The 13258-nt window shown below is 41.5% G+C and overlaps 1 protein-coding gene across 2 annotated transcripts in view; it reads right to left on the reverse strand.

Annotated features, from left to right (window-relative positions):
- GAD1 (glutamate decarboxylase 1) overlaps positions 1 to 13258 on the reverse strand; it is a 54995-nt gene that overhangs the window by 21981 nt on the left and 19756 nt on the right. For both annotated transcript variants that reach the window (XM_080668805.1, XM_080668806.1), the window contains exon 6: positions 10169 to 10259. In XM_080668805.1, coding sequence (XP_080524931.1) covers positions 10169 to 10259 — 91 coding nt within the window. The remainder of the gene's footprint in view (positions 1 to 10168; positions 10260 to 13258) is intronic.

Genomic DNA, 13258 nt, shown 5'->3' on the forward strand with positions numbered 1-13258 from the left:
TAACTATGGAAGAAATTGAAGCAGTCATCAAAGAGCTTCCGGCAAACAAAAGCCCGGGGCCAGACGGCTTCACAGGAGAGTTCTACCAAACATTCAAGGAAGAACTAAAACCTATCCTCCTCAGACTATTCCAAAAAATTCAAGAGGAAGGAACACTTCCCAGCTCCTTCTATGAAGCCAGCATCACCCTAATACAAAAACCAGATAAAGACAACACAATGAAGGAGAATTACAGGCCAATATCTCTCATGAATGTAGATGCCAAAATCCTCAATAAAATTCTAGCAAATAGGATCCAGCAGTACATCAGAAAGATCATACACCATGACCAAGTAGGATTTATCCCAGGAATGCAAGGATGGTTCAATATCCGCAAATCAATAAATGTGATACATCACATAAACAAATTGAGAGATAAAAATCACATAGTCATATCAATTGATGCAGAAAAAGCATTTGACAAAATCCAACACCCTTTCTTGATAAAAACTCTCAACAAGGTGGGAATAGAAGGATCATACCTCAACATCATAAAAGCTATATATGATAAACCCACAGCTAACATCATACTCAATGGGCAAAAACTAAAACCATTTCCCCTAAGAACAGGAACAAGACAGGGATGCCCACTCTCACCACTCCTGTTTGACATAGTACTGGAAGTATTAGCCACTGCAATTAGACAAGAAGAAGAAATAAAAGGCATCCAAATTGGAAAAGAAGAAGTAAAGCTGTCCTTATTTGCAGATGACATGATATTGTACATAAAAAACCCGAAAGACTCCATCAAAAAACTAACAGACTTAATAAATGAATTCGGCAATGTAGCAGGATACAAAATTAACACCAAGAAATCTATGGCATTTCTATACACCAACAATGAACTTACAGAAAGAGAGACTAAAAAAGCAATCCCATTTTCCATCGCACCAAAAAAATTAAGATACTTAGGAATAAACCTAACCAAGGAGGTAAAAGACCTATATGCGGAAAACTACAGGACACTGAAAAAAGAGATAGAGGAAGATGTAAACAGATGGAAGAACATACCATGTTCATGGATTGGTAGAATCAACATCATTAAAATGTCCATACTACCCAAAGCAATCTATAGATTCAATGCACTCCCCATTAAAATACCAACGGTGTATTTCACAGACCTAGAAAGAACTCTCCAAAAATTCATCTGGAATAAAAAAAGACCCCGAATAGCCACAGCAATCCTGAGAAAGAAGAATAAAGTAGGAGGGATCTCAATACCAGATTTCAAGCTGTATTACAAAGCCACTGTCCTCAAAACAGCCTGGTACTGGCACAAGAACAGACATATAGATCAATGGAACAGAATAGAGAATCCAGATATCGACCCAAACCAATATGCGCATTTAATATTTGACAAAGGAGGCATGAGCATACAATGGAGTCAAGACAGTCTCTTTAATAAATGGTGTTGGGAAAATTGGACAGATACATGCAAAAAAATGAAACTAGATCACCAACTTACACCATACACAAAAATAAACTCAAAATGGGTACAGGACTTAAATATAAGACGGGAAACCATAAAAATACTAGAGGAATCCACAGGCAGCAAAATCTCAGACATATGCCAAAAGAACTTTTTCAGTGATACTGCCCCTAGGGTAATGGAAGCCAAACAGAAAATAAACAAATGGGACTACATCAAAATAAAAAGCTTTTGCACAGCAAAAGAAACCATCAACAAAACAACAAGAAACCCCACTGTATGGGAGAACATATTTGCAAATGGTATCACTGATAAAGGTTTAATTTCCAACATCTACAGGCAGCTTATACAACTTAATAAAAGGAAGATAAATGATCCAATAAAAAAATGGGCAACGGACCTAAATAGAAGCTTTTCGAAAGAAGACAGAAGGAAGGCCAAGAGACACATGAAAACATGCTCAAAGTCACTAATTATCCGAGAGATGCAAATCAAAACAACAATGCGATACCATCTCACACCTGTCAGAATGGCTATCATCAACAAATCAACAAACGACAAGTGTTGGCGAGGATGTGGAGAAAAAGGAACCCTCGTGCACTGCTGGTGGGAATGCAGACTGGTGCAGCCACTGTGGAGAACAGTATGGAGTTTCCTCAAAAAACTGAAAATGGAACTCCCATTTGACCCAGTAATCCCACTCCTAGGAATATATCCTAAGAAACCAGAAACACCAATCAGAAAGGATATATGCACCCCTATGTTCATAGCAGCACAATTTACAATAGCTAAGATTTGGAAACAGCCTAAATGCCCATCAGCAGATGACTGGATCAGAAAACTATGGTACATCTACACAATGGAATACTATGCTGCCGTAAAAAAGAAGGAATTACTACCATTTGTAGGCACTTGGATGGAATTAGAGAACATTATGCTAAGTGAAATAAGCCAGTCAATGAAAGAAAAATACCACATGATCCCACTCATTTGGGGATAATGAAAAACATTATAAACTGATGAACAAAAAGATAGTTACAGAGGCAGTAAAGCATCAAACAGACTGTCAAATTACAGTGGTAAGGTTAGGGAGAGGTGGGGGAAATAAGAGATCAACTGAAAGACTTATATGCATGTATATAAGAGTAACCAACGGATGCAAAACATTGGGGGGTGAGGGCATATATGGGAGTGGGGTGGGGGTCGGGGGCAATGATAAGATATGTACACATGTAATACCTTAATAAAAATTTGAAAAAAAAAAAAATAAAAATAAAGATCTCAATTTAATTATCTACATGGTTTTTCTACTGAGAATTCCCAAGGACAGCTATGTTTCCATAGTTCTCTGAAGTTAATATCCATCAAGAATAATTATAAGCGATGATTTTCTAATTGCCAATTATAAATAACAAGAAGATTGTCAATTGGCATAAACAGCTAACTATGGGCATTAGATATCCTGGTAGGTTAGCTTTGTCTTCTAACAAACTGATTTAAAAGCAGCAGGCCATGCTCTTCTCAAAGCAATTCAAAACAGGGCACAGTCTGGCAGACAAGTCATTGAAACAAGATCATGGTGCCAAGTATAGGACTTAGGAGACATCAAAGAAGGTGCAGCCACAGAAAATTGAGCCAGAAAACAAAAAGACATTTATTAGCTCTGAGGCTCTCTTTCTTCTTTTTGCTTGACCCTCTCAAGCATTGGAGTCTGTGACCAGGCTCACTGAAGAGAGATGCCTAGATTGACTCAGCTGAGTGATATGGGGAGACTTAATCATTGGGCAGGGTGTTTGAGCTGAATGTCAATGCTGAAAACTAATGGAAATTCTTGCTGGCTTAATGATTTAGAAAAGCTATTTGCAAGGATGAGATAACAATGGTTGTATATAAGACACAGGTGAAGCTACTAAGTTTTAATCATGGGAAAAAAAGCCATCACATTCATCACACAGCTGTAAAAGAGGACAAAAGATCCTGGAGGATCCTCAGGCTGTATCTGTTGGTAGAAGAATTTTGTTTCCGAAATAAAAAGAGTATGTCTATTTTCCTTAGTAGGAACTTGAAGTTTAGGAGGAAGACCCTTGGAAATCATGTGTTCAGTTACCATCACCTCTGGATGCTTTGGTTCTCTCTGAGCCCCATCACCGTAGCAACCAACACTCCCTCATGTCTGATGGCCTGATAAAGGAAGAAGAAGAGAAGGATTCCTGGTTTAGCCTGTGCTGCTGAGTGTACCAAGAGTCAAACTCATGATGTGCTTCTAACCATTCTTGAACAAATATGCTAATAGTGCCATTGACTTTTGGAAATGTTGGAATAGCAAACATGTTTACATGGTGAATACTAGTAGGTACTGGTGGCATTGTGTGTGCTGGAATGTCACAATAGGCAAGGAACATGGAATCATATACAATAGTATCAGAACCTTACCTAGGATTGGATGGAAGCTGAGTTGGAGTCAAGTCAGTGTTAGATGGTCAGGCAGGAACCATATGGGGAAGGGAAAAGGGATGGGGTTGAAAGCCAGGGTTTGGTCCACTTCATGATTTGAATCAATTTAGGCCCCAGGTTTAGTCTTAGAATTCGTCTTCCTACTCAAGGACCAGGAAGGAGCAAGACTACTACTCTCAGGACTGGAAGAAAGAGTCTTAGAGAGTTTGATCATGAGACTGTATGATCTTATGCTTTTCAGGTTCTTTATTTGTGCCAGGTTCTCAATTCATAAACCTTTCTTTCAGTTCTGTTCAACAAATGCTTACTTAATGACTATTCTCTGCAAGGTAGCACCTTCCGTACTGAGGAGACAAAGATGCTATAAGACACCACTCCCAACTATGAGGAAGAAGCTTACGAGGATGAATCCAGCATAGGCTCTTGGCCTTAGCTGCATCCTCTTTGACAGTTCCTTAAGGACCAGTTATTTCATAGCTACTATCATGCTTATCTTGATTATTAGTCCTGACATCTTCTCTTGGAAGTAGATAGGTTGGCCCATGGCTGTTGATCCTCAGCCAGGCCTGTCAAATGGGCTGACATGGTGCTCCCTGTTTCTGACATTTCTGTGACCCTGCCTTCCCATCTGAGCCATCTTTATAACTGGTAGTCTGCCTGCATCCAAAACCTTATAGAAGGCCTTGAAGTTCACCCTACAGCAGTGATTCTTAACTTAATTGGGGCCATAGACCCCTTTAGGACTCCTCGGAAAGCTATAGCCCCTCTTCCCAGGAAGAAAATGAGGAAACACATCATTTGATATACAATTGTAGGAGATACCCCTCTTGCAAACTGGACTCCAGGTTAGGTACCCCTTCCCTAAATGACAGACGAAAGAAGAGAAAGTCAAGAGATAAGAGGTCAAATATGGATTCAGAAGAAGCTGGTTAGATGCTAGCAGCCGTGGGCAAACTACGGCCCACGGGCCGGATCCGGCTGTTCTATCTGGTTCTCTTGCTCTCCCCTCTGCTCCTTTACTTTGAATTTATATTAGTTCACACAAACACTCCATCCATGCTTTTGTTCCAGCCCTCTGGTCCAGTTTAAGAACCCATTGTGGCCCTCAAGTCAAAAAGTTTGCCCACCCCAGTGCTAGAGTTAGAGTACAAGATCATATTTCAGAATCAGAGAACAAGAAACTAAACCTGCAAAAAGCTCTGAGTTGAAGCATAAGAACATGAGATTGGAAGTAAGGATGTAAAACAGTCATGGAGCGACACTGAAGGAGACTTCTAGGCCTTTCTATATTCTGAGTAGAGTAGTCAGTCAGCCTTTTTTTTGTGTGTGGCTCAACTCACCTTTCCAGAGGGACTCACTCAGAACCCAGGCAAATTGATTAAGAAGATAAATTTCTCTGTGGCAGAATCTGCTGGTTGCTATCCAGTATCAATCTTCTCTTGCTTCATTCCATTTCATTTGGGATGGCAATTCACCCAGATCAGAGACTACACTTCCTAGCCTCCCTAGGTATGGCTATGGGGCTAAGTTCTGGCTAAAGAGAAGCTGTGGGAAATGTGTGGCACTTCTGAAGTTTCTTGGAAGGAAAGAGTGTGTTCCCCTTTGACCCTTCCTCCCTCTCTCCCTCCCCCTCCATCCTTCCTGAGGTTTGAAGCAGGGGTGCGATACTAGAGCTCCAGCAGCCAGCCTGCGCCATAGTGTGACTGACTCTGAGGACATGAGTCACGTGCTACAATAGGGATGAAAAAGGCACAAGGAATCTGGATCCCTGGTGACTGCCAAATTGGACACTTCTTTAGTGAGAGAAAGAAATAACTTTCTACATTGACCATCTTAGATCTCCCCTCCTTACAGATGTGGCAGGTGGCCTATCTTCACCTTAAAAGCTAACACATCTGGGAGGAGCTTAGTGAGCCCTCTGGTGTCCAGAAAGGATGAGAGACAGAAACAAAAGAGCCAAAAGGCAGAAGGGAGGGTCTTGAATGACAACTGCGCCTGTAGGGTGGACTTCCTTTCCTCAGTGCGTGCCTGGGCCCTGCACCTTGGATACACTGGGCACTTAAGACCGGTGCCATTTTCAGTCTTCAGAACCACCCTGTAGGATGGATACTATTATCCCCCATTTTCCCGAAGAAGAAAATGAGGTTCAGAGAAATTCAGTGATTTGTTTTAAGCTCTCACAGTTAGTTTCAGAGTCAGAATTCCAAGTCCTTTGTATCACATCTGCTTTTGTATGATAAGCGAGAACTGCTTTCTGTAGGCTCTAACACTCTGCCCAGAGTTAAAGTGACTGATAACTCCCCTAGAAAATTTCTCCTGCATGATTTCTATGAAAACAAAGTACTAGATAGTTGAAATCCTAACCTCATAACCAAGGGCTGGGACAGATCTTCCCATAAAGATCATGTATTGTGCTCAGTTACTTGTGGGCAAGCTGCTGTTTACACTTGGGCACAACTCAACCTGCACTGTTGTGGTCGGTGGCTCTGTTTTGGAAGGAAGGAGTTGTATGTGTACATTTGTGAAGTTTTCTTTGGCTCTTCACTGGGTCCTTGCTTGGAAGAATACAACTCCAAGATATATGCACAGGCAAGTATAAATGCATGAACTTAAATGTTCTTTTTATTCCAGCAGCCTGATACCTAACACTTTGTCACCTGCATTTGGATATTGGACATTTCTTTTAAAAAGACTATGCTGAGGAATACAGTTACTATTTCCTGTTACCAGTGCTACCCACACTTAATGATAGCATGGTCAAAAAAAAAAAATGAGTGTATCACTAATTCCTACTCTGCCAAAGAAAGAGCCTTTTGCTCTTCTTTCTCAGACTGATTTGAACACTGTTCCCAGTTGGAGGAGAAACTGTCCCAGGGAGCACATTTCTGCATAAGCTCCAGACAGCGCTGCTACATTTCAGGATCTTCCAGGGTAACTGGCTTAGAATAATTTCTAGATAATAGTTATGCCTTCTTCAGACAATGCCTTGTCTCCAACTGACAGAAGCTATTTCACTCTTTTAAATAACCTTCTCTATCGATCTGTTGGAATCGGATCATATTTTATAAATATCCTTTGTTCAGTACAGCTGCAATTACTATGTGCCATGAAGTTGGACTGGCCTTGACCTCAGATGGCTGGGACATATTTTAGTGTTTCATGGCTGAGCTGAGGTAAGGGAAGAATAAGGGGCTTTGATTTTTACGAAGCCATACCAACAAGGAGAGTTTGTGAGAACTCTCTGGTTGAAGAAAAGCCTTTCAGGAGACTATCTGGTCATAAATAGCTCAAAGGGGTGAGTTCCTTTTATTTACCTGGAGATTGGGCTATATATATTAGGAAATTGCAGCTGAGTATAGAATACACACTTAAAGATGCTGGGTGAATACAGGACCTATACTAATAAGGTTATTTAGGCCTTAATAGATATGTAACTCTTACTCTATTTTTCTTACTTATTTTCCAAAAAGTTTTAAAAATTATTTTTTATTGATTTCAGAGAAGAAAGGAGAGGGAGAGATAGAAACATCAATGATGAGAGAGAATCATTGATCGGCTGCCTCCTGCACGCCCCCCCACTGGGGATCGAGACAGCAATCCAGCAATGTGCCCTGACCAGAATCAAACCGTGACCTTCTGGTTCATAGGTTGATGCTAAACCACTGAGCCACACCAAAGTTTTTTTAAAGCTATATTTTCTAATTAAAATTGTCCATTAGTGTGAAATGCTCCAATTAAGCAGTAGAATCTTTTCAAGTTATAATGAGTATATCACGATATCTGTGCTTGCTGATACATTTTTACCTCACAAATCACAATACAAAGGCAAGACACCAGCAATTGTTTCTTTGACCCAAATTCCTCTCTGCCCTTTGCAGCCTCAGCGATCCAACATGGACACTCTGTGAAGTTAACCATGACTTGCGAGCAGGGAGCGTAAAAACCATTTTTGATTTCAATCAATTTAATCTTTTAAGCCTTTTAGCATGAAAGGCTTCACCTGTCACAGTTGCTTTCAAAAATTTGTAATTGTTGTTTTAAATTAGCCAACAAAGCAAGAATCTTTAATTAATAGAAACTTCTGAATGCAGTTAAGTATTTTGAGTAACAGCATTAAACAGCTTTGGAACACACACGACTCAGTAAGTAATTTTAAAGTGTCCTTTCAGGTTTCATGGCTGGGAGAAAAATAGAGTACCTTGGACTTTAACAACTTACATTCTATCTTGATGTCTGATGAAATTTCTCATTTTAAATAATACCACCCTTTTACCTCAATTTATTTTTCAAATCTACTTTACCATGAACTTAAAAAGTAGATGATTATTTTCTAAATAGTTCCATAGTTACTAAAACCTATATAATTCTTATGTAGTTATTTTAAAGCTAGAGGCCCAGTGCACAAAATTCGTGCACTTGGCGGGGGGGGGTCCCCTCAGCCCAGCCTGCACCCTCTTGCAGTCCGGGAGCCCTCGGGGGATGTCTGACTGCCAGTTTAGGCCCACTCTGCCAGCTTAGGCCTGCTCCCCGGGGAGCGGGCCTAAGCTGGCAGTCGGACATCCTTAGCACTGCCACAGAGGTGAGAGAGGCTCCTGCCACCACCGCTGTGCTCGCCAGCTGTGAGCCCAGCTTCTGGCTGAGCGGTGCTACCCCTGTGGGAACACACTGACCACCAGGGGGCAGCTCCTGTGTTGAGCGTCTGCCCCTGGTGGTCAGTGCGCATCATAGCAACCGGTCGTTCTGCCGTTTGGTCAATTTGCATATTAGCCTTTTATTATATAGGACTAGAGGCCCGTTGCATGATATTCGTGCAAGAATAGGCCTTCCTTCCCCTGGCTTCACTCCCAGCCACCCAGGAGCCGGCAAGTCCCCGCTCCCGGCCCACCTGGGAGCAGGCACATCCCAGCTCCTGGCCCGCCCGTAGCCAGCAAGTCCACGGGAGCCAGCAAGTCCTCGCTTCTGTCTAGAGCGTGGCTCCAGTAGTTCCCTCCGCCATCCCCCTCCCCCTCATAGCAGGCGTCATGCCCCTGCCAGCCGCTCCACGCCTACATATGCAAATCAACCTCCATCTTTGTTGGGTTAATTTGCATACTCACTCTGATTGGCTGTTGGCATAGCAGAGTGATGGTTAATTTGCATATTAGCCTTTTATTATATAGGATTATTGTGAAAAATTTGTTTCATTATTTCTCCTGGATACTGTAACAGAATGTGGTGCCATTGTCTGGGTGTATAGATGGTGGTAAAGCATAACCATAGTGTTGAGAGGAAAGACAGTACTCAGGAGGCTATGCTGACACTACATCAACTGATCACCTGTCCTTGTCTCTGACAAGGTAATGTGTATGTAGAGAAACTGTGAGGTGATTACCAGAAGTTGACCCAGGAGGCACATGCACCCTCCCCCCTACCCAGGTCCTTAGAGTCAGTTTCATATAAATTTACAAGAACTTAGAAACAAACAAAGGGTTTGCCTATTCAAACAAGTATGGTGAAAAAGCAAATTCAGAAAAACAAACAATGATTTTGAAAGGAATGTATCACTACCAACTGAATTTTGTTTTGGAACTTTTAGTTAACAATAGGTTGATCAAATTAGTTTGTGAATTTATGGCAGCTTTAACTATAAAGGAAATACAACTGAAATATAAGGACCGCCCTGACTGGTTTGGCTCAGTGGATAGAGCGTCGGCCTGCGGACTGAGAGGTCCCGGGTTCGATTCCGGTCAAGGGCATGTACCTTGGTTGCAGGCACATCCCCAGTAGGGGGTGTGCAGGAGGCAGCTGGTCAATGTTTCTCTCTCATCGATGTTTCTAGCTATCTATCCCTCTCCCTTCCTCTCTGTAAAAAATCAATAAAATATATTTAAAAAAAAAATGAAATATAAGGACCAAGATGGGAAAATGGACTAAGATCATACTCTAATGAGGTACATCATTAAGATATATGGAGTTTTTAAACATGAAATTCGCAGTAAATTTTGAAAGCTAGAGTTATTCTTTCTTATAACTATGCTTTTATTAAATTGAATCATTCAATTAAAAAATAGTTAATCTATTATCCACTATTAAATCAGTATAAACCTACTAGATTTAAAAGGGGATAAACCTAAAATATTTAAAGAGAAAAGATGACGAGGGTAACTGTCATCGATTTTTACAGAGTCATTGGAATTGAAATTTTAAAGTAAGAAGCCATAATCATACATCATGGTTGTTTATATGAAAATAATAAGAAGGACTTACATATTAGTATTGGCAGTTGATGTCAGCCATTCACCAGCTAATCCAATGATATCCAGTCCAGTGGAGAGCTGATTGAAAAATCGAGGATGACCTAGAGAGGTAAGGAACAGGCAAGCATCAAAGCAAACCCAGATTTTTCAAGCTACCTTCAAAGCCAAAGCCTGCTCTCCCAGGCCTCTTGGATGGGGCCTCCATTCCAATGGTCTAATAGGGCTGCCCAAGGATATGGAGAAGGAAGATCAGGTTGACTCACCCTATACCAACTTTTAACATGAATGATGTCCCCCAAATTTGTATAATGCTTTTAAATTTTAAAAAATCCAATGTCATGAGAGAAACCAAGATGGCGGCATAAGGTATACACCTGTACGTGCTGCCTCACACAACCACACCAAAACGACAACTAAAAGACAAAACGTCTATCACCCAGAACCACGGGAAAGCTGGCTGAGAAGTTCTACAACTAGAAGGAAAGAGAAAAGAGCATTGAGACCGGGTAGGACGTGCACAAGTGGGGAAAAGCAGAGGTACGGAGGTGTGCGAATCGGGCTGGTGGCTGGCGACTGGGTGTGTTGTTTTTTTTTTCAATTGAAAGGGAGACACAAGCTCCCAACTGGTCTGAACTCCAGTTTCTGGCGAGACTCTGGGGACCCAGACTCCTATGGGGAGAAGCTGGACTGTCTGCCATCGGGTCAGAAAGTGAGGGTGGCTTTCTTGCAGAGGTGCACGCAGGAATCATTGTTTACTGTGCTGAGGCGCGGGACGCGGGGAAGAGGAAACGCAGAGACACAGAGACGGCTGACTGGCAGCCATCGCTGTTTGCCATGCCCTAGTGATTCCCTGAGACCCCGCCCCGCACAATTTATAAACCCACCCAAACTATGCGCAGCGGCTTTTGCATATGAATGGCCTGCCCTATCGCAGCTTAACCTAACAAACTGCAGCTCCGGTCAGATAGCTCCAAAACTTCCAAAAACCCAAGCAAAGAGGAGAAATCTACAGATCTCACTGTAGCTCCTGCTGGATGGCCTCAGACAGTAGCTGACCTGCCTCTCCTTGGAGATCCAGGAACCAGTGTACCTAGTGGTCAGTGTGAGACGACACCAGATTTCAAGTCCTCACATCCATAAGTGACACACTCAAGAGGCAGACTCAGTGAGCACCAAAGCCCCACTGAAACAAGTCCTGCCCCATAAGGGTGTCTCCAGCACAGCAGTTCTTCCATTATAGACACAGCGAGTCCTCACAGCCAATTGGCCTGGAGATCAATTCCTCCCAGTATACCATCAGCAATCAAGGCTTAACTACAACAAGACTGTGCACTCAGCCCACAAAGGGGTGCACCAAGAGTGTCCACCTCAGGTGATTAGGGAGGCTGAACCACTGGGTCCTATATGTCACCTACCACACAAAGCCACTCCATCAACACAGGGAAGCAAACAAAATGCGGAGACAAAGAAACATGTCACGAATGAAAGAAGTGGAGGAAAGCAAACTACTGGATGACATAGAATTCAGACCACATTTATAAGGTTACTCAAGAATCTTCTAGAAACCTCTGAGGAACTTAGTGAGACCTTTAAGGATCTTAATGAGAATGCCAAAAAAATGGAAAAGGACCAGTCAGAAATTAAGCATACACTGTCTGAAATAAAGAATATACAGAAATTCAACAGTAGACCAAAGGACCCCAAGAATCAAACCAAAGATTTGAAATATGAGGAAACAAAAAACACCTAACCAGAAAAACAAAAACAAAAAAAGAATCCAAAAATATGAAGATAGTGTAAGGAACCTCTGGGACAACTTCAAGCATACCAACATCCAAATTATGGGGGTGCCAGAAGAAGAGAGAGAGCAAAATATTGAAAACCTATTAGAAGAAATAATGACAGAAAACTTTCCCTACTGGTGAAAGAAATAGACTTACAAGTCCAGGAAGTGCAGAGAACCCCAAACAAGAGGAATCCAAAGAGGACCACACCAAGACACATAATTAAAATGCCAAGGGCAAAAGACAAAGAGAAAATCTTGAAAGCAGCAAGAGAAAAACAGTTAGTTACCTACAAGGGATTACCCATACGACTGTCAGCTGATTTCTCAACAGAAACTATGCAGGCCAGAAGGGAGTGGCAAGAAATATTCAAAGTGATGAACAGCAAGAACCTACAACCAAGATTACTCTACCCAGCAAAGCTATCATTTAGAATTGAAGGTCAGATAAAGAGCTTCACAGACAAGAAAAAGCTAAAGGAGTTCATCACCACCAAACCAGGATTATATGAAATGCTGAAGGGTATTCTTTAAGAAGAGGAAGAAGAAGAAAAAGGTAAAGATAAAAATTATGAACAACAAATACATACCTATCAACAAGTGAATCTAAAAATCAAGTGAATAAAAAATCTGATGAACAGAATAAACTGGTGAATATAATAGAATCAGGGGCATAGAAAGGGAGTGGACTGACAATTCTCGGGGGGAAGGGGGTGTGGGGGGTGCGGGAAGAGATTGGAAAAAAATCTTATACCTATGGATGAAGACAGTGGGGGGGGGTAAGGGCATGGGGGGTGGGAATCAGGTGGAGGGGAGCTATGGGAGGAAAAAAAGGAACATCTGTAATAATCTGAACAATAAAGATTTATTTTTAAAAAATCCAATGTCATGAAACTAATAATCTTTCTAATATCTTAATTTCCAGATGAAATTCTTATTGTATTTATTTTTTAAAATATTTTTTATTGATTTCAGAGAGGAAGGGAGAGGGAGAGAGAGATAGAAACATCAATGATGAGAGAGAATCATTGATCGGCTGCCTCCTGCATGTCCCACACTGGGGATTGAGCCCACAACCTGTGCATGTGTCCTTGACTGGAATTGAACCCAGGACCTTTCAGTCTGCAGGCCGATGCTCTATCCACTGAGCCAAACCGGCTAAGGCTTGTATTTATTTTTTAAATTACAAATCAGGATGTAGTGGTCCTGATTTTCCACATAAATGTTTCAACCTTTAAATTTTTTTTGTTGTTAATCCTCATCCAAGGATATTTTTTCCATTTATTTTTAGAGAGAGTGGAGGAGAGGGGAGGGAGG

Source organism: Plecotus auritus (assembly GCF_963455305.1).
Source record: "Plecotus auritus genome assembly, chromosome: 5".
Classification (NCBI taxonomy): Eukaryota; Metazoa; Chordata; class Mammalia; order Chiroptera; family Vespertilionidae; genus Plecotus; species Plecotus auritus.